This window comes from Manis javanica, chromosome 15 (genome assembly GCF_040802235.1).
Source record: "Manis javanica isolate MJ-LG chromosome 15, MJ_LKY, whole genome shotgun sequence".
Classification (NCBI taxonomy): Eukaryota; Metazoa; Chordata; class Mammalia; order Pholidota; family Manidae; genus Manis; species Manis javanica.
The window spans coordinates 9881477-9904745 of record NC_133170.1 but is presented as its reverse complement, the minus strand read 5'-3'; the positions used below and the strand labels follow the sequence as shown (position 1 = coordinate 9904745).

General features: G+C 39.7%; 1 protein-coding gene across 4 annotated transcripts in view; it reads right to left on the bottom strand.

Annotated features, from left to right (window-relative positions):
• ITPR2 (inositol 1,4,5-trisphosphate receptor type 2) overlaps nt 1-23269 on the bottom strand; it is a 417532-nt gene that overhangs the window by 307117 nt on the left and 87146 nt on the right. For all 4 annotated transcript variants that reach the window (XM_073223365.1, XM_073223364.1, XM_073223362.1 and 1 more), the window contains exons 9-10: nt 20247-20342; nt 7088-7132 (exon numbers count right to left, since the gene is read on the bottom strand). In XM_073223365.1, the coding sequence (XP_073079466.1) occupies nt 7088-7132; nt 20247-20342 (141 nt within the window). The remainder of the gene's footprint in view (nt 1-7087; nt 7133-20246; nt 20343-23269) is intronic.

Sequence of the window (23269 nt, the reverse complement as noted above, 5' to 3'; positions counted from 1 at the left end):
CGGCATTATTTACAATAGCCAAAAAAGTGGAAACAACCCAAATGTCCATCAAATGATGAATGGATAGACAAAACATGGTATATGCACACAACGGAGTATTATTTGACCATAAAAAGGAATGAAGTACAGATACCTGCTACAATATGCATGAACCTTGAAAGCATTTAGTTAAGTGAAAGAAGTCAGACACACAGGCCATACATATATTGTGTGTGTCTACATATGTTCAAAATTGATAGAGACAGTAGATTCACAGCTGCCAGGGCCTAGGGTAGAGAAGGAACGGGAGTGACTGCTAACAGAAATGGGCTTCCTTTTTGGGGCTGATAAAAACGTTCTAAAATTATAGTGTTAGTTTCATGACTCTGAATATACTAAAAACCAGCGGTCTGTACATTTTAAACAAGAGAAGTATGTGACTTACATTTCTCAGTAGAGCTGGGGAGGGAGAGAGGGAGGAAGATAGGAAGGAAAGCGGGCCACAGAGGGAGAAGGACAAGCAAGGGAAGGGGGGGAAGAGGGAAGGGAGAAAAGGAGGAGAGAACAAACTAACAGAAATATGTTGTTTTGTTGATTTCTGCCTTATAGCTCAGTATGAAAATCCAGGTGTTGTACAAAGATGTGGCTGAAATAGCAGCAGTTTTCTCTGGAGACTCTGAAATGTAACGGTGACCCGGGAACCACACTTCCGTAGGACGGCAAAGAGCTGAGGCCAGCAGGCCTCAAGAAGCCCCACACAGTCCTCCTTACAGGGCCCAGGAGAAAACCATGTGCTTCTAGGAACCCCGACTCAATGGTAAAAAAAAAAAGCGGTGCTGACCTCTGATACTGAAGATGATCACGCCTACAAAGAAGAGGTCAGGGAGAGGAGGGAGAGGAGGTCTAAGAAGAGGAAGTGGTAATTCTCTTTGAAAAGAAAGTTTATTTTAATTATGTCCTCTTAGCATGAAAACTTGGGGAAAAACAGACCAGAATTAGTCACAAAGAAACACCATAAAGTGCTCCCTTCTGGAGTTTGCAAAGCTACTGCAGACAAAAGGAAGAACCGGCGCCATAATGCGTGCTCACTGAGGCGCGGGAGAGAAGACTGCCTCAGAAGGTAAGAGCACGGGAATGATGGACAAGACTGGTCAGTTGTAGACACAACCCAAAAAGTTTTTGTGAATGTGTAGGCAAAAGTGTTTGACCACAAGTAGTTAGGCAGAGTATATTAGAGAGACACAATCAAAGCATGATTTTAGCTAAGCAAATTAAAATCTAATCAATTATATTGAACTATCTTTAAAGACTTTAGTAACCGAAGATGGGCATATAATCAAAATTAATGGAGTCATTCAACAAGAATTTGATAGTTTCTCTCACCACTGCTTAGTGTAGATACAATGAATGAGAATTCCAGTCTTTAAGATGAATACCATATCCCTGAAAGACATATCTATGGATACCTAATTTCCTGAACCTGCCGCATACCAATCTTCTAATTACAGTTTAACTTTTGATATAGATCTCCTTCTGGGAAAATGCATTACATAACCCAACAATTTAGATCTCTTTAGCAACTGAAGTTGGTACTTGTGGTTTATACATCAATGTTTGTGAGTTCATTTAGTAGGAGTCAACTTCCCTTCTGAAATGCTAATGAATTTCCTACACTTACAGTAAGAAAGCAGATGCAGATTCCCAGAGATTGCCTTCCTTCCTTGGTAATAACCTCACCATAGGGGCCCAGCAAGAGCAGTGAGAGATCTCTCTGTTTTGACACTCTTACACTATAACAATAAAAATATTCTCCAAAAAGAAAAACTTCAATAATTAGGGCTAATTAAAAGAGGCCACTCTGAATTACTTGTATTATTTAAGACCTATGGTTTAATATTAGTTATGTAGGATAAATGTAATATACTATAGCACACCTAAATAATGTGCTTAGGTCCTTGGAAAAAAGCTGTAATAAATAGGTAAGTTCTACTTATAAACTGCAAAACAATTGTGCATGCGTGACAAAAAGCATCAAACATGTTAAGATTTTTAAAACCATGCCGCACTCTTAACCATTCTGCTTTTTTAATCTGTTGTACTCTGTTAGTTTGCTTACCAAACTCTCCTTTGTACAGTTTGACAGTAAACTTCAAAACAGCCCTTGGAATTTTTAAATAATGGAATCTTAATACTGAGTTATAAGTAAAAGTCACAAATTTTTAAATGTATTGATCAAGCTTTAATATGTGATACAAATCAATATAACATTTCTATAACATGAATGCAGTTCTGCTCAAAATTAGAATGTGCTTGGTTGGGGCTTTTGTTTATAAACGCACATCTCTTTCAAAGTAAGAAAAAAGGCACAAAAACACGAGTTCCCTACAGAGATTATAGAAGCACAGTGCCCTCCCTGCCGCATCAGGAAAATACATTAAGGTACCACAGAGCTTAAACAGACGTTACACTTAACATCTGGCTAGCTACCCAAAACACTCTCACTTCGGGGAGCGCAGGGCCTCTGAATGTTCACCTAGTCTGCTGCGCGCTTATAAAACTAGCATTTTCATTTGAAAGGAAAGGACCACTGCCCCTCAGGTTATGAGGGTCCAATCCCTCAGAGTAAAGGAATGGCTTGCCTGGCTTTTCCTGCCTGTGCCGGGGCCTGCGGGGGAGCAGAACAGCAGTTTGGCCTCCTGTAACACCTGCTGTGTTGACTCATTTGTGAGTCACCTAATTTTTAGCAGAGACATCGCATTGCAGTTCTGCTGTTGGGAGCCAGAGACATCTGATGCGTTTTCAGGGCTGACTCTGACCTGCGGGCCACACCGCAGCACATACAACTGCAGGCATCTGCGTTTTTATTCAGACTCTCTCGGGGGCTCTTACGGAGGACTTTATGCAACAGACACAATGGGCCACTTGGAGCTGCAAACACTCCCCTGCTCTGGCTCCCTAACCAGCAGTCCTTTCTCAGACGGGTTCCTACTCTGACCCTTTCCTTCCGTGGCTTTGTCACCTTACCACTGACGATATATAGTAAAACTGAAGGAAATCTGAGCGTCTTCTTTCAGAATCCGGTACCTCCCCACACAAAGAAAAATTCCACAGAATAGAACTTCCAAGTATATTTCAGCAAGTTTCACAGTTCCTAGAACATTTCTATTTATGTATATTTATGCACAAAGATTGCTGCTCTTGGACAGGGAGTCTGTCCCCCAGGAGACATCTGGCAATTTCTAGAAACACTAAGTTGCCACAACTGGGGGGGACAGAGGGACAACCACAGGCATCTAGTGAGTAGAGTCCACAGAATCTGTTCACAACCTACAACGCAAAGGACCCCCTACAACACAGAATCATCTGGCCCAATTTATCAATACTGCTGAGGTGGCGAGCCCCAGCATAGACCAAATTCACTCTCTCAAAAAATCAGATCAAATTCTACATAAATACGGTAATGTTAAAATGGGTGGTGTGATTCCAAAAAATCCCCTTCAAAAGAGCCATTTGAAAAGATGCAGCCTTTCAAGAAGAAAACTAATGACTGTCAGGTTCCCAGCTGGGCTTGACACAGTTCCAATGTTTACAGGGTCCCTGCGGATGCTCTACGTTTGTAAGATTGGAAGTAATAGGCTCCTTTGTAGAATACAGCAATTTGGGCCTTAATGGGTGTGCCCAGACACACACCGCCTCATTTTAGCAGCACCATGCATTAACCTTTGAAGTTTCAAAAATGGAAGGCAACATTTCGATAAAGGTTTCTAAATTACAGGAAAAGTATTAACTGGATATTAAACAGACAACATAGGGAAAATTAGGAAGAAAATAATTAGCATGGTCACAGTGAACCCAGTGTTACTGGAACCCAGATGTGAGGGGAGAGAGCATTCTGTTTTGGAAAATTGATTTCCTTTTTTACAAGCTAAACTCTAACTGCTCTTTTGTTTTCTTTTTTAGACAGAAACATAATTATTGCTGAGTGGTAAATCGTCTATAAAATGAGAAGTCATATCATTAGCTTTATTGTTCCACATTCTCAGTTTTATTTACTTTCAAGCTAGGGACTTAAAAGAGGAAAATAAAATAAAATAAAATGTCTCCAGTTGGATGTGTCTCTGGGACGACAGATGACGTTCAGTCATAAACTTCTACAGCAAAAGCAGATTCGCCTGTGTTATATGCAATTAAAGTACTGCTAGTAATAATTGTTTTTAAAAAAGAGTGCTCTTTCTCACCTTTGAAGTGAATAAACAAATTTTACTTCAGAATAAAAAAGGAAAAAATATATCAAGTCTAACAGAAGCTTGATTAACACAAAGAGTGAACTTCACCGAGGATTTATCCCTTATTTATATACTCTGTGCTGCCCCATAACCTTCATACTCTATATTCTCCCACATCTCTACCCAGAATCAGCAATGGCATCACTAAATAGTATGTAGTTGAGAGGAGATGAGCACAGAGATTGAATTCAATTGCCCAATTTGGGGTTTTGACATGATGCCCTTTTAATAGAAAGAGCTTACATTTTTAGCTTACTAACATCTTTTATACAAAGAGCATCCATTTGTGTGATTCCATTTTTTTCTCCTGGGCACACAGGTGAGGTACGTAGGCAAACATCCTCATCCCATTACACAGTTGAGGAAACTGAGTCTCAGGAAAGCTACCTGACTTGTCCGAGGCCACACGAGTTAGTGGCGGTGTTAAACGTAAAGCCCTCTTGTCCCTACACCATGCAGAAGAATTCACATAGGATATCATGAAAAGAAACCTTGAGCAAGAGAAAGGAAGCCCCTGACACCCAACAGCTGGCCTGGTGTTATCAGCCAGGTCTTGATGTTTCTAGAACCTGGCCTGACACTCACAGCTAGAACACCATGGCGTTCTCTTATTCAACATGAACGATTTCACAAAATGTTAACATCAGACAAGGCAACTCCATGACTACGTTGAATCAGGACAAAACAACATCACTCCATAACCATGTCTCTACACTGACAAAATATGACATTGTCCAAGTGTACAGAAAATGGAAATTTATGGCCAGGATTCTCTCCTGGCTTTAATATTGCCCATGTGTACATAGAAGAGCCTGTTTGTATACCTACTGGTGCCAGGATGCTTACCAGCAACAGAGCCGCCAGTCAGTCATGGGAGTAACCGCCCAGGGGAGGGGTGGAGAAGAAACACACAAGCGCCTGGATGTAACTGGTCCAGCATATGCCAGTCACCATGGAGACCTGAACAGAGAGTTCCTCTATGCAAGAGGCGGGGAAAGGAGGAGAGTGGTGAGAGCAGAGAGAGAGGTGCAAGCAGAGAAGTGGAGAGCTAAGGAGGCAGAGAGGAAGCAAGATGGAGAAGCCACAAAGGCCTGGTTCTAGGAAGGGAGAAAGCCCCGTGCTGGAGAGCAGACGGGAGCAGCATCAGGAGCCCAGAGAGACTGAGCTGCCTGTGGCCCCTGTGAGAATAAATATATGGGCCCCTTTCAGGCCCCAGCTTGCCCTTGTCTTTACCAGCCTCATGGAGTTCACAGTTAACTTGCCCAAGGCAGGAAACCCTGCTCCTCACAGAGTAACACCAAGCCACAGAAATGGCTAAATATTTCCTGTCTCCAGCTAACACGAGTTACTGCTGTTACTCCAGCAATTAGTGTTAGCCTGGATCTAGTCTTCCCTCCCTGCAGAGAAAATGTATCAAGATACCTCCTTCTTCTGACAGCACTTCCAGACATAGCAAAGCCCCACTTCTTTAAATCTTTTCCCAAATCCATTTGCACAAGTCTAAATCCTAAAATAGGCTCTTTCCAACACCTCTTGCTGAGATGCCCCAAGGCTCCATGTGGCGTACATACAATGAGCAAAAAAACCCCACTTATTCAAGCACAGGTATGTCCTGATGGTCTCTGGATGGAGACCACAGAGACCACTGAGAACTAAGGGAGTCATGATTCACAGTTAGCTTTTCAAACATGGTTACTGATAGCATTTTCCTAAATCACAGGGAAGTACGAACCCAGCAATCCTGGGGCAGCTATTTGAAAACCAAGGGGAGAAAAGCTCACACAAATTATTTATAAAATGAATTATAAATCAAAGATCTGATTGATCTAACAAATCTATTTCTATGTTTAGGGACACTGTGACACAAATTAAGGTTTTCACTGGGTCACTGATTTTATACTTACGCATATTTCCATTGTAAACCTGATAGTCGGAGAGGAGAGTCAAAACAGGATTGACTCAGAAATTTTGATTTGATTCACCTCCTCCATATGAATAGCCTCATAAAACATAAATCTGTGTGCCAAAGTAAAATCAGTAGTCTTTTTTTAAACAGTCCAGTTCTTTCTATCAAAGGGTAGAATTTTGGATGATACAGTATAATACCTACCAATTCCAAAAGCGATTGTTAAATACCTAACAAAATTTAATGACAGACTGTGTCTGTTTAATATCAAAACATATGGTTAAATTGCTAAAATAAAATAAAATTCTAAAAATCTAGCCTGCCATCCAGGTTTTGTCTGAAAATGTCCTGAATTTTTTATTGAATTAACTCATGTTGTCATCATCTTTGCAAATGATGATGAAATAAGCAGGGTAAATAATAGTATTTTTAATGAATATTGATTTTAAAATAAAATTAAGAAAGCTTTTTGAGTAACACACTTTGAATACCAGAAAAATCAGTCATCTAGTTGCTTAATGATCCAATTTCTCCCCATAAATAGAACCCAACTTATTTTGAATCAAGTGGATTGTTCTGTTGTCCTATTTTAATAGCATGCCACAATTCTATTTCTCCTTACCAGTTTCTATGCATTTCTGAAAACTAAACCGAGACCCACCATAGCTCCAAGATGCCTTCCACATTATACCACACATGACCTACAAGTTGACAGAAGTTTCCCAAAAACCCTATTGGATATCTTAGAATCTAGGCCATATCATCTTTCAGTTTTTATCTTAGATCCCCAGCCTTTATTCAGAAAATCTCTCTCAAAGTCCCTTGTCTTCACATTTCCTATTAACTTTTCAATTTGTTCACATAAAATATAAATGAAATGCTTGGAATTTCTTAGGGAAAAAGCAGCTCTACTCACCACGTTTTTCCCTTCATTTTGGGCATCTTGATAATCAGGATTAAGCTAAAACAAAACAAAACAAAACAAAAGTAGTTTTAAATTGCTATAAAAAGCACATTATCAAAACCAGAGATGCTTAATTCAGTTCACTATTGAACCCTTAACTAAGTTTAATATAAAAGGAAGCTAGGAAAGAAACTATTGGTAAACAGTTACCTTCAAACTTTAGTTGCAGGAGACACAGCTAAAAATGCCAAATTTATGGCCTTTGTTTATATCAGAACAGTTGACATTTTTTAATAAGTGGGAACTAACAATCTCACCTCCTCTGAAGAAGCATTCAGAAGAGTTCAAGATGACGCTCCACATGCTACATTACAAAGAAAAAAAAGTGAAATAAAAGAGGAACTCTTTATCAGGTATGTCAGCTAAGGCATGAGGACTACGGAAACCAACAAACAGGAACATGTGTGTTCAGGCTTGGACTGTGGAGTTTCTCATCTTTGGGTGAGAAGGATGAGCTCCGGATATGCTGAGTATTGCCCACGCGTTTCCAGCTATTAGAATCCACAGCCCCTGACTCCCTGCTAACTAGTTTCAAAAGGATGCCTTCATTGTACTGATACAATAACTAGTTTGATAACTTATAAAACAATAGGCTTACAAGGTGTTTAACCTCAAAATAACAAGTTGTTCAATCAAATGTAATTATTTTTATGTGGATTAGTTGGTGTACAAATTATGCACCTCTAGGTAGTTACAGTCACCATTTAAAACATAAGGTAGGGAGTCTTTCTCAGAATGACTCTGGGCTCATAGCTCTGAGGAATGCCCCTACCAACATCACTAAGTATCAAAGAGGGGGCCGGAAGCACCAAAATCAAGACAACAAAACAAAAAACTTTCATCTCCTGGAAAGCTAAGGCTGACAGTCCATCTAAACCCGACTCTTCAAAGAACCTACAATAATTAGAAAGTAGACAGCACTAGGGGTGACGTAGAGAATTCCCCAACCAAAATCCTACATAGAAGTTCTTCTCTGTCACTGAGAAGCTGCCATTTAAGTGAGCAGAAAATTCTTTCCCCAGTCCTCCCACCCACTGTCCCACTACCTCTATCTTGACATACGCAGAAGAAACTGCAAAGCTCAGGAAACCCATGGGCAGGGAGTGGAGGGGGCAGGTGAGGGCAGAGGGCTTTCTCAGAAGCGCTGCCTGAAGGAGAGGAAGAACTGCAGCTGCTCCGTGCTGGAAGTACGACGCATGATAACATGGAAGTGTTTCCATGAAGGGGGTTACCCAAAGCGTAACCTTCAAATCAATGGCTTGACCTGCACGGCAGCAATGTCAGCCACCACCTAACCAAAAGAGCGTTTCACTAAGAACTGTGCTGGGGCATTGTGCTCGGTTCACAACGTGTGCTTACTGTCTTCATTCCAAAGATATTTTTCTCCATACACAGTCACTGTAAAGCCATATCCCAATCATGTACTAGCAATGCAACATTTGTAAAGCATAATTCTCACTGCTCTTATTCTAATCAGGATACCAAATTGAATGGAAATCACAACAATCTCCAAAGATTAAAATAGTAATTATACAGAAATAGCAAAGGGCTAGGAGAAAGAAGCCGCTGCAGTAGAGCCCAGGTACACAGAATCGGCATCTGCCAGAAGGGGGACCCCCACGGCGACTGCCCTACAGTCTGTCCTTCAGCTGAAGTTTCAGGAAGAGGGCCGAGAATTAAAAAACAGAACAAAAGGACCATCCACTCAACCAGTCCGGCTCAGCAGAGGGCTCAGACGCCTGAGGGTAATGAGGAAGGAAGGAAAAAAAACGTATGTAGAACAAGGGGAAATTCTTTCTCAAGAGTCTTTCCAAATATTATCTATGGTATTATACAAACTGAAGTCTCAGGAAACGCTCTGGCATATTCAAAAAGTACAAGTAAACATTACCTCTCTATGAAGGCAACCGCTAAAAATATAATATAAAAATAATCATATAAAAATATAAAGTTTATAATATAAAAGGAAGGTAAGGAGGACTTCATGAAAAATGAAAGCCTAAATACAAATTGAAAGCCCATACTGGCAGCAATAAAAAGCATAGTTAATATTATAAGAAATGGGTGGTGCAAAGAATAAAAATTGGACACTTATCCCTCAACACAGAGGAAAGGGTAAAGAATTGAAAATTAGGAAAAAGAAAATAATCATGGAGGGCCAGAGAAGGGTGTATCAAATAATGAGCTATTGGTGTACTCAAAAGGAAGAGAAAATAAATGAAACAAAAGCCATAGTCAAAGATAACAGAGAACAAAGTTTTCTTCAGCTGAAGAATGAACTGCCATGTTCCAGGAAAATGAGCTAAAACAGAATGACAGCATCACTGGATGGAGAGGATGGGAAAAGGGCACAGGGAGGGCATAAAATAGAGCCAGAAATTAGGCTTAGATGAAAGTGCGCATCATACAGCAGGAGAACGGATAAACAACACACGGGATATTCAAACAATACAGGACTACTTGGCAATAAACATGATAAGCCACTGAACCACACAATAAGGATGGGTCTCAAAAATACCTACAGTGGAATATTATTCAGCCATAAAAAAGGAGGAAATCCTGCCATTTGCAATAACATGGATGGATTTTGAAGGCCTTATGCTAAATGAAACAAATCAGAGTGACAAACACTGTATGATCCCACTTATATGTACAATCTAAAAAATCCCGAAGTTATAGAAACAGATCAGGTTTGTGGTTACCAGAGGCAGGAGACTGGGGGGACATGGCAAATTAAATGGATAAAGAAGGGTCAAAAGGTACGAACTTGCACTTATATAATAAGTAAGTCCTGGGGATGTAACGTACAGCATGGTGACTATAGTTAACAATACTGTATTGCATATTTGAAAGTTGCTAAGAGAGTAGACCTTAAAAAATCTTTAAGGGAGTAGATAAAAGTGTTCTCATCACAGACAAAAATTGTGTAAGTATGCATGGTGATGGATGTTATCTAGCATTACTATGGTAATCATTTCACAAATATAGATATATTAAAGCATTCTGTTGTACACCTAAAATCCATAAGATGTTCATATGTTAATATTATACCTCAATTTAAAAAAATGTAAATGGAAGAAGCCAGGCACTGTATGACTCCATGTATATGAAATCTAAAAACAGACAAAACTATGGTTAAATAAATCAGAAAGTGAGTGGGGTGTAAGGGCAGGGAGTAGACAGAGAGAGCAGAAGCCAGTCCAAGAGTCACATGACAGCAGTCTTTCAGTTTTTGGAGCTGACATTCAGTGGGGGCCAGGGTGGGAATAAGAAAATAGAACTTCAGTAACAAGCTGCACGATAGTGCTAGGCCAGCTACTGGGGAGATTTGAGGCTGAACTTGGTTTTTCTTTGGAGATACATACCTCAGGGTCCTTAAATCTCTTGAATTATAAATAAAAGAATTCGTTTCAAAACAGGATTATTCTTGCTCTTGGAATCCAAGAGTGAAAGGTCGAAAGCCAAAGAGACAGTGAATTAACCAGCCTCCTGTCTACTGATTTACCCCAACTCAAAAAGACACACTTTTCCTTGGTAATAATGCAAACTCCAAAAAGTGTTTCTAAATTTGTTTTGTTTGAAGAATTTAGACTTTTAAAATTCAACCAAAAAATCCATACTAAAACTATAGCTAATACATATCCAATAGATATGCAACATGTTTAACCAAGGATATACCTATGGTTAAAGTTTTCATTCAATAAGCACTAAAATAGTTGGTTACAGACACTGTGAAGTATGGACACCATATGTCCATAACTAAAATGTGTACAGACACGGGAATCAATCTGCCTAAGTCAAACTACAAGATCAGTTGTGCCCTCTGAAACACAGATCAGATTCTATCCGAAAGACAATGTTACTTTCTAAAATTCAGTCCCCACATACTCTGCTACTTAGGATCACACAGTTCAGTCCTTGAGGGACATCTGGGGAACCGAATTCCAGACTGTGTTCTATCAGGAAATACCACGGGCCTAGGACAGGTCACCTAACCCCCACGGAGCTCAGGGTCCTCATCTGAACAGTGAGAAAAGTCTGTGCATACTAACTACATGTCATGAAATTTCACATATTCATATATTCACGTCTTTGGCAGCAATACTAAAGATGATGCCGATCAGTTAGATTTTGCTTCCTCTTGTGTCTCCTAGGCTGCAACGTGGGTTTTTTTTTTTTAATTAATAGAGAGTTTTTGCCTCAGCAAACCCATTACGATGATAAAAATAATAATAATGAGGAGAAGGAGAAGGAAACAGTAGAAGAGAAAGAAGAGGAGGAGGAGAAGCCACTCAAATATATCCACAGCTATGTGAATTCACTAAACCAAAGGCCAAATAAATATAAGCTTTAATACGTTTTAATTATATCAGTGCTTTCCTTCTCTAAATATAATAATAGCAGTAATTATTCATATAATTAGACTAAGGATGAACTGAAAAAAAATACTATTTCTAGAGAAAGGGGAGAAGAAAAGACATAGTCATGTAGAGATTCCTAAATCTTTTGAGACTTTAAAAGGAAATATTTCCTTATGTTAAAAAATAAATTATAAATCTGGCATTGGAGAGAGAGATCTAATGTGGTATTCAATCATTTATTCAATAAATATTAATAGAACATCTATAATGGGCAGAGCATTAAGGCATATGGTATTTTTGCAAAGACAAAGAGAATATGGTCCCTGACCACAAGACCTCACAATCTAGGAGGGAAAGATAAGACATGAATAAAGTTAGCTGTAATACAAAATAGAATGTGACAAGAGATAGAAGACAGGAATGAATAATTTACAAATAACATAGGTCAGAGGAAGGAGGGATCTGTGGTGGGCAAATTTATTCCAGAATTATTCATGGAGAAGGTAGCATTTGAGATAAGCCTTGAAGGATGGGTAAAATTTTAACTGGCAGAGAAGGAGGAGGGAATAAAGGCAGACAGTGCGGGGGAGCAAGTGCCATACAGGTGAGAAAGTGAGACTTGTTCCGAGAAGACCCATAAATGTCATTTATGGAATACTTTCTATATGCAGTGAAAGGCTAATTCATTTCCCCCTTACAATTACCCGATTAGAAGAGATTCTTTACCTCACTGGATAGACGAGGTGATGGGGCACCTCAAGCGAGGTACTCTGTGCAGTCACACCACTGCGCGGTGGCAGGGCTATTCAGAAGCATGGGTGTGATGGTGCCAAAGCCACCTGGCTTAGTCACGGTGGCATGTCACCTCCCTCCTGCCTCCCTACACAGGAGCGATCCAAGGTGGGAACCAGAAGGCCAGCCTAGACTAATGGGGAAGGGATTTGCATCTTAAGGAAGATTCTGAGTATCACTGGGAAAATGCTTACAGAAACAGTGCATTAAAGATCCTCAGCTGGCCATGGTTAGTGGGAGACGGAGACAGAGCATGGGAGAGGCGGAGTAGCCGGGCGCAGGGGTTGAAGCGAGAGTCCCAGTGAAGATAATAATGCTGAAATGAAAAGAAAAAGAGGACGCAGGAAATCTCAGAGGCAAAGGAAGTAGAATCTGAATGTGTAAACGGGAGAGAAAAATGCATTTATCGTGACTCGCAAGTTTTTAACAATAAGCTAAGAAAATTCCCAATTCTGTGGGGACACAACTCAATCTTAGATACATTTATCATGTTCCAATGGCAGGGGCATATCCAAGATCAAATTCACGGCCCACTGAGGCCATGAGAGTGGATGACAGAGCAGACAGAAAGAGCGAGTACCCACTACTACCTTTTGAAGGACTAGAAAGAAGTCATGCAGAAAATGTGACAAGTCTAAATACAAAAGTGGCAAAGAGTGAGAGAGAAATATCATAAAAACAGTGTATTTTAATATGACTAAATGTATATATGCTCCTCTTTCCAATGACTGGACTTTCAGAACAAAAAGAAAAAAAGGGAAAAATAACCTTTACTGGATACTTAAATGTGCCAGACAATTCATGTTTTGATTTATAACATTTATATGTGTGTACAGTCTGGTATGTATGTTCCTCTATGGTATTTATGTATATATGCATACACAAACATATAAGCCAATCCCTTTTCAAATACTATGGCTGATACAGTTGCCAGAGAACTAAACATAGGGATATTTAAAACTACAGTATCATTATTCATAATATCTTATGCTAACATGCAGGTTTCGTGAGTACTGTCTTTAAATCCGAAGGCTATTGCGTGGTTAGGAAGTAAGTGTTTACTGCCATCTGGTGGAAGTTTGGCTCGTTGTCCCTAAAAGGGCAATTATAAAATCTTTAACAAATAAATTTATTTTGCTTGAATTACTTGATCAATCTTGTTTGGAAGGACTCATCAAAACTTAGTGCTTTCATATTATCCAAATAAATATGGTATAGAAGCAGCAGATCAAAAATTGTGATACTTGATTTATAATTATTCCCATGGCTATGGAAGAACTAGTGAGGCTCCATATTATCCTACTCAAAATATGATAAAATTCCTTTCTCCCCCACAGATGTGGTTTTGAACCCTCCTGCATCAATAAGGAGATCTGAGTGAAAGGTCTACAGCAAACAACATCTGTGTTGTGCAGTCAAGGCTTTTTAAATATTTGACTGTTCACCTTCCCCTCAAGCCATCTAATTCCTGTATGGCCCACAGAAACTAATACAGTAAGAGAGAGAAAAACATAGTACCACAGTGAATTATGTTATGGAGCCACAAATGTCTTTATTATCTAATTCATAATTAAATACTTTGTTTCAGATTGTTGTCCATGAGTTTCCAGCATTGTGTATTTCTCAAAAATACATCCTGAATTCCCTGAAACCATATTGTTGGAGATCTTTAAGTTGAATAAGGGTCCATTTCTAAGCCTTGGTTCACTTTAATATATTACAGAATAAAATCTAAACAGTGTTGTATCTTTTATCATTATCCTAATTCTTAGATGTTTTCCACAATTCACATACACACACACACACACGTGCAAAAATATGGTGTTTTTCTTAAATAGCTTGTAATTTATGTGTTTTGTCTCTGCAATTAGACTACAGAATCTTAGCATATGAAAAGTCTTATTTCCTTTGGACAGTGCCCCCTTCATTTCTACACAAACAATTGGCTCAATAAATTTTTTCTGAATAACTTAGCCACACCAGTAAGAACTAGTTAAAATAAAATATCATGTTTAGGAAGTACATGTGAAAGTAAAAATTTTAGGTGTTTTTTTTTTTTCTCATTTGTGCTTAGATTTAAGGCTACAGCCCTTTGAACTTGCTATGAAGTTTAATCATGATCATCTATAGATGGTGATAATTAAAACATTATGCAAAAACCAGTTATCTCAGATGTGTCTATATGCTGGAAACAATAGCAGAATGATGTCCCAGTGAGTGAGTTAGTACCATTCTCTTCCAGATGGCAAATGCTTACAAGAGAAGGGCCAAATGTCAATCATTGTTTTCTTCACAGTATCCAAATAGTGCCTCCACCTGTTAGGCAGTCAATAAATGATCATATAATTTCAGTATAATGTAAATCAGGGTTTCTTAAAATTAACACTATTGGCATTTGGGGCCTGACAATTCTTTGTCATGGGGCTGGTTCTGTGCATTATGGGAAATTTAGCTGTATGCCTACCCTCAACCCACTAGATGCCAGTAGCTCACTCTCCCCAATTTTGACAAAAACGTCTCCAGACATTGCCAAATATTCCCCAAGGGACATGAATCACCCATGGGTGAGAACCACTGATATAGATCAAGCAATACAGCTCTAGTATTCAGCCCGAATTCTGTTACCTTGTTTTTTAACTTTGGACAAAGCAAATCACCTGTCTGAGCCTGGGTTTCCTTTTCCGTAAAGTGAAATGATCAGTTTTACAGCCTCATAGTCTCTATGATTCGGCCCACTATTTACTGAATGTAGACTAAGTATCAGATACTGTTCTAGGCACAAAGTATCCAGTGGTGAACCCCTAAACTTTTCCCCCTTTAAGTTGTCTGACTGACGAGGAAACACCAGTTTATAAAAATAATAATAATCACTACTCTGTATTTCTGTCCCCTTAATCTCAGTAGAAGTGAAGGACTTAACACTTATTGGATACATTTATGTGCAAGGTGCTGAACTATTCCCTATGTTTTCTAATTTCAAAATAATCCCATATAATACATATTATCACCTTTTTGCACACAAAGGAACTGGGGTTCCGAGAGGTTAAATATTTGCTTAAAGTCAGACTATGAACAGTATACATGGGATTTTTTTTCCCACTACACTAGGCTCTCTTTGCCATACTGGTCAATACAAACACCATAAACTCAAAGGCATAATCCAATTTACCAGGAATGTCTTGAACACATGAAAGAACATTTCAAATTGTAAATATGTGTTTGGAGTGGAAAGGCCAAGAGAAAAGAGTAATCCACTGCCAAATCCCGCCCCTCTGACAGGTACTTCCCAGTAAAACAAAAACAACTCCGTTCTCATTCATCTTATTTTTTTGATATAATTTGTAAAAACCTATCAGGATTCTTACTTTCCCTTTCTTACTGTTCCTCCCCTTTCACAGCCACAATACAAAAACTCAGTCCTCACTTGTCTCTGCTTCCAGGCTTCCTGGTCATTCTACCTGCTCCATTCTAGTTTCCACTAAAAGTGTTCTCACAAATGACGTGCTCTTGACAAATGCAGTGAATCCACTGTGTTCCTGACTTTTCCGTAGCACTCCCTCCTTTTGGAAACCATCCTCCCTTGCTTGGCATTTGTGATCCAGCCCATCTGATTTTCAAGTTGCTTCCCTGACTTCTCAGGCTTTAAAGATGATGCTCGTCACTCCCTGAGGACCTCATCCATGCTGACGGCAGCCACATCTACTTCTTCAGCCAAGCCAATCCCCAAATTGTGCACTTTGTGCCTATGAGACATCTTCCCATGAATGTGCTTACAATCAAACATATTCAAAGTTGAATGGGTTGTTTCTCTCATCAACTTTGCACCTTTTCCCATTTTCCCTGGACCGCTGAATGACATCACCAGGTCTCCAAAGCCCAAATGCTCCTGCTCCTTAGCCCCTGACACTCCGTGGATTTCCACTCCATTGCTTCTATGCCCTAAAAAGGTCTCTACTCTTCCCCTTCCTGACATTGCCAACGTCATTCCCTTGGCTCAAGTCCTCAAATTTCCTTGAAGGTATTACACCTGTGTCTCCTCTCTTGTCCCCCTGACACAGATCCATCCCTTCAGGGGCCCCCCCGAGGTCCCAGAGCAGCACAGTACCCACGAGAGGTCTCCCTGGGGCGATGGAATGTTCTGGGTCTTTACTACCCGCTACCAGGCAGCCACTGAACAAACCGAAATGTGACTGAGACACTAACTTTTTTATTTTAATTCTAGTGATAATTAATTTTAATTTAGATCACCAACACACGGCTGGTGACCCCCATGATGGGCAGTGTGACTCTGCAGTGGTCTTATGTAAATGAATTTCTGTAGAACACTGTTCTTTACTTCAAAGAGACATCCATTCTCCTTAGCTTAATATACACGGCCTGAAAAACCAGCTGCCCACCGTTTCCAGCCCCCCAACTCCTCTCCCACTTTCTAGCACCACTTCCAAACTCACACACACCCCTTATGTGACACACATATGTATTACCCGTATGAACCTAGTTTGTACGATACCACACACCTCCTTGCCTGCGTAAGGGCGGTGCTCACTGCCAGAACTCGCTTTCCCCCTCCCTGCCACCCCATCTGCTTTACGCACCCATCAAGCAGCAATCCCTCTGGCCCCCTCGCCATTCCTCGGACCTCCCTTGCACCATCGATGAAAGGTGTGTTGCACTTCCGTGCTTCCGCGTAAGCACACCACTATTCACACTGCTATGACTATGATACATTTATAGCTCCTCAAGGACAGAAATTAGATTTTTCTAATGACATGACTGCTGTCTACCAAATGTTTGCAAATAGCTGTGCAGTCCCAGCCATTAAAATAGCTATCAAGATAATCCCCAAACTTCATTAATTAGATTAAATCGAAACCCTTCATTCACAATTTTCAAACAAAAGGATCTGTCCCTCAATAATTGCTTTTGGAGCCCCTTTCCTTGAGCCAGGCCCCCCTTTTCACATTTCACATCCCTGTCTGTGCCTCCTTGGCAACTTCTACAAGAACTGTCCTTTTATTTCTCTGCCCACCCATGTTTATTACTTTCTTTGGGAACCAAGGAAAAGTTCGCTCCAAGCAAGAGCCTTTGGTAGTCCCACACCAACTCTACCTGCACACATAATCGGCCCTACATGACCTTGCCTGAAGATCATCCTGTGGTCATTTATTTTATGCTCTCTTCCAAACTAGAGGGTCCATTACTTGAGGGTGAAGACTGATTCTTCTGCTTCCATATCTTCCTGCAGCATTCTCTATTATGCTGTGAACTTACCAGGCCCTTAACAAACATATATATCAAAGAGGATACGAAATCTTAAAGATGATGTCTGTTTTTATGAATTCCAAAAATAACCATTTCCAACTCCTGCATTTTCAACATCCTATCATGTGTCTTATTTTTAAGTAGTACTAGACATTAAAGATAAAACTGAAAAAGGAAAATAAACAAAAGCCACTCGGCCCTTTCTCCCCTGTGAATAAGGGTATAATAATAATAAAATAAATACTGCTAGATAGTTCACAACTCAAATTGCTGGAAACTGCTTCCCCTACCTTCAATGACATGAATAATGGTTTGAAATTAAAGAACTGAGCATTTTTAAAAAGCAAAATCATGAAAAGATCATCTTCCTGCTGTCGAGGGCTATTTTCCACTTACTGTGCAAGTGGAATTAGAAATTAATTTTTTATCACAATCACTGTGATTCTACCACCCCTCTGGACACTTTCACACACCAGTGGGCAGATATCCTAAGATACAACTATGCCAGGATCTTGTCTGAACTTAGCTGACATATAAAATATAAGACTCTAACTCATGGATGCCAGCATTTTGAGGCTTTTGATTTTAGAATACAACACAGAAGCACCCATTCTATTATTATACTAGTTATAATCAGTAAAAAACAGATTCCTAGCTTTCAGTTTTCAGGTAGATATTTAATGCTTAATTCTTCTTCCCCTACCTTTCCATAAAAAATGAAGTTATCTAAAGTATTAAAGGTCAGAGAAGAGATTCTACAAATACACCAGATCCTTTAACAGACAAAATAGCACCCAGCAGGTTAATTTGTGTTCTTACAAGTAGAATGAAAAGTCTTTGAAATTCTTTTCAAGGAATGAACTGTTTTTATTTTTTGGTTTTTAATGAACTAAGGTCTTGCATCCTTATTAAAGTTAATAAACAATTTAATTCTTAATAATCTAACCATTTAAATGAATCAAGTGATACAAGTTTAAGGAAAACTAGTAATGTGTAACCATGTTAGTTTTCTACAGAACACCAGTAGTTCAGACAGCCACTGACTGAAAAAGCAAATTACGGAAAAGAGCCACTAACATAAGACCCAAGAGAATTTTAATCCTAATTCCTTATATGTAATAAAACCTAGACTTCTCTAATTCTTTATTTTAGACAAGATTTGCTACCTTACTGCTATATGTTTCAAAGGCTTTCTTCTCAAAAAAGTTACTCCAAAAGTATTTACAGTATAAAAAGCCCATAAACTACAGAGCTGTATTTCACTTAGTTGGACAGATTCATAAATAATGAGTCAGGTATTTATAAAAGTATCACAACTCATATTGATCATATAATAGAATGAATCATGTTGGCATCACTGGATGTTCACCATAAGCCACACCTTATGCCAGGCACTTCACCTGATTTAAAGTTCTTAGCAGTCTTATGCATAAATATTGTGACTGCTCCCATTTTCTAGAGGAGGAAATTGGAGTTTTAAGAGATAATTTTCCCAAATATGGCTCCAGATAACTCTCAAATACAAATCCCAAAATCTGTTTCGCCCCATGGTCTCAACTAACAGAAGCTTGAATAGCTTCTTTATTTTCATCCATTCTTTCAAAAAATAGCCATCAAATGCTTTCTAAGTACCAGGCACTGTCCTGGGTGCTGGTGACACCGTGATGTTTTAGAAATAAAAAGAAAAAAATTAAATAACAAAATTCCTACCTGCAGAGAACATACATTCTGACAGAAAAAGTCAATAAAATGCACAGTACGTCAGATACCCACAAGCACTATGAAGAAAATTATCACAGATTAGCAGGAACGGGTTAAAGGCTGGTTTTGACAGGAATCAGCATGCTCACAGGAATTTCCTGCTTCCCAAACCTCGTTCTCCATCCCCACTTCCTTAACCCTCCCTCACCTCTAACCAAAGTTAGACAACTAAAAGCTCTAAGACCAAATTCTGGTTTAGAATCCCAGGAAAAAACTCTAAACTGAAAAGCAGGAACAGTTGACGAGGGTAGAACGGGTATTTTCGTATATCTAAAAATGAATATTTTAAAAATTATTTTTAAATGAGATAACCAAACTTTGATCAGATCATTTTTAAATCTCCTGTGCTGTTACTTCTACCCACCACATCTACCTGATAGTCAACATGCTTTTTAGTGGAAAAAGAAAAGACCTTTTTTATGTTTTTACCATTTTTATTGACAGTTGTAGGACAGTTTGGTGTCTCAGAAAGAAAATCTGTTCCTCTGCAATGGCTTGAGCAATAAAAACCGCCCAGCAGAGAAGCCAGTTTCAGCAAAGACAAATCTGGACGTCTCTAGGCTACGCGCTGTTAACCATGAACTGATCGTGTCTCTCACGCAGACATTCTGAAACACTGAAGCTAAACAGAAAATGTTAGGACTTACCACATACATATGCGAACCAGACACCCTAAACCGAACACCAGCATTCTGTGATGCTGTTACTGGTTTGTTTGTTTTTTAATTTTTAAGAAAGATTACTTGAAGGCTTCAATTAATATTTACATTTTAAGAATAATTTATATGCCAATCCAGAACATGAAAGGCAATGACCACACTTGTATAATGACTATTCCTACACATGATTGTTCCTACAAATCTTTTGGAGAACCTAGCTGTCTCTTCCACTGTTTTAGAGTCAGATATTTAAGAGTACTATGCCATCAGTCTTACCTCTGCTGCTAAGTAGTTCCCAGTTGCAAGATGTTTAAATCTGAACAAGCTGTTCCACTGACCTGCACCCCCACGGCATGGGTCGTGATGAACCACCTACAGACAAAAAAAAGCAATAATAATGGCTAAAAGGTACTCATGGTCCTGGCAAGCAAATGCCAATGGTTTACAGGGACTGCCTGCCTGCTAATGCTAACTTGTCAATTCTTTGTTTTCAGGAGAGAACAATGTGGCAGAAAAACAAAATTGCCCATAAGTGACCAAGAGACATAACAGTTAACTCACTGTGTATGCATGATGCTCATGCTTTCTATCTGCAAACACAGCCTTACTCCAAAAAAAAACATGTTTCCCAGGCCCAAAGTGGAAATACCGTGTGGTTTCCTCCCATTTGTTATTCAAACATTCATTCAACAGATTGCATTAGAGCCTACTATGTGCCAGGTACTCTTACAGGCAACAGGGACACAGCAATGAATGAGACTGGAGCTTCCAGTAAATAAGACTTGGCAAGTGCCAGGAGGAAATAAACAGAGGACATGATTGAGCAACTAGGGAAGGTCGCTTTCGATAGGGCAAGCTGCAGGGGCTGCTCTGAGCAGACAGATGTGAGCTCAAACCTGCTCTCACCTGCAGGCTAAGAATGGACAGCCACGCAGAGAGAATGAAGAGACCATTCTAGGCAGAGAACCACCAATGGCTAGGCCTGGAGGTCTGAACTAACTTAATTCTTGGCCCTTTTCATGCATGCTTTTCATGAACTCTGTGTCCTTTGATACCTGTCCTTGGAACCAGTCTGCCCCAGATGCTGAGCCACTAGGCTCTAGGAAATAAAAGCAGAAGCTCTCAAACAGCTGGTTAGGGCAGGCAGCTGGTGGTAGCAGCAAAGCTCAGGTTTTACAATCTGAAGATGACTGTGTTGGCTTCCCAGGGCCACCAATTACTATGATACGGTCACAACAAGGAAGTTAACATCTTGAAGCCTATTTCTTCATGTACAAAATGGGTTAATTCATCAAAGGCATATCAGAGTGCTAGGAGAACTTTCATTATTCTCCTTAAACAGGTTGCCTTCTTTTTATTAGTATGGACCACCCTTGGACTCCTGCCCCAGCCTCAAATTCTGTGTGCTAATGTACATAACTCTCTAATGCCTTTTCTAGACAGACTCCAGCTTCCAGGTCTTCCTCTGCTCCAGTAGATCAATTAAGATAACAATCATAAAAATACTTCCAAGTAGATTAAGTCTACAAAAACACTCCTTCTGTGAACAAAACTCCTGCCCATCCTACAAGGCTCAGTTCTCAAGTCAAACTTCTATGAATTCTTTGCTAATCACACCAGCGAGTGTGATCTCATCCATGTTTGAACTCGAACTCCTTCGGGAAGGCAGATATAAGAGAAGCTGATAAAACCTTCTGGTTGTCTCACATACACACACATTTTGTATCCAATTGCTAGAGATTAACAAATAACTCGAAGCTCACCATGGATCTCAGACTAAGAATTCCTGTCCTAGAAGTGAGGAGGTCTAGCAATGGTAGGAGAGCTTGCTAGAGAACAAACTAGGGTTACGTTGGAGGGATGCTGCTGGCATTAACGGTCAGTTGCCAAGATACTGTAAATTCTGCAATCCATGAGAGGGTTCAGCACATGTTAGATGTTGTGTGTGGCACCCAGGACCATCCCCTCCCTTCTATGTGTGCCCTTATATCACAGAGGCTCAGCAGGGTTCAAGCGACAGTCATTAGAATTGGAAAGCACAGGAAAGTAGCAGGGGGACCTCTCTCTTTGGCTCCAGTAAAGGTGGTGGCAGCTGCGTAGTGGCAGGCTCTTACAGAGTACGGTAGACATGGAGTCCTGAAGCGGGAAGCCACGGCCTGGAGGCTCAGAGGAGGAACAGCAGCGGCTTCAGGCCCTGCCAGACCTTGAAATAAGACAACAGTGCATGCCCCATTTCCCCTATCCAGTCCTCCCAGTAACTCTGAAACCTAATTTCCTCTGTTAAATACCCTTTGCTTGAAACACCTGATGTTCAGGCTTCTACACTGTGCAGCACAGAATAGAGAAGGGTCCCACTACCTACCTCTTTCAAATGCCCTAGAGAAGTAAGCCTACCACGGGTGCAAGTTGGTACCACTCTAATCCATAATCACTGTAAAAAGGTTCTACACCCAGATATTTAATAAGTCCAAAAACTTAAGAGAAATTCACTTGGGAGAGGGAAGCTGAAATGAATTCAAGACATTCTTTCAGCATTATTGCATAATTTATTCACTCTCTCCACTCTGACTTCTCAATGGATTATTCCATTTCCAACTTACATTTTGTTGCAAAGGATCACAGCGCAGTGATACAGTTACAGCAAAAGCCATAAAACTAGTAGTAAATATGGAAGAGGAAAGATTCAAAATTCCTTTTAACATACTTGGAGCGAGCCATCGAACAGACACACATGAGATGCAGGGAACTCACTGGACAGAGAAGTCACTCTATGACTTTTTCATCACTAGATTCCATTAATACAGTTTTAAAATAACATTTCATATTGCTATCTCTATATTTTTTCAATTTTTTGGAGCACCGTGATAAGCACTGTGAAAATGCACATTTTAATTCTGTATTGATTTCAGGTTGCCTGATACCATTCAATCTAACCCTGATATGAGAAGCTGTGAAGTAGGTTTCAGGCAAGAATATCAGGTGGCTTTGGTTGTGTTTTTTATTCCCCAAGACTTTCTCAATTCCTTGTCACCTATGGAAAAAAATATGGTCTCCAAATATATGGAACAATACGGTCTCCTCTGAACACCAGACACTGAAAGCATCCCTCAACATGTAGTAGGCTTTCAAGATAAAAGTGTGTTTTTCTGTACTATTGTACCTCTCCATTCTAAACCACATCATAACTTAGAGAATTATTTTGATGTTGCATTTATAATTTAAGGCTCAACTCACTGGCATAAACACTATACTTCCTCATTGTCTCTATATCTATATTCTGTAATTTGCCTCATTATTGC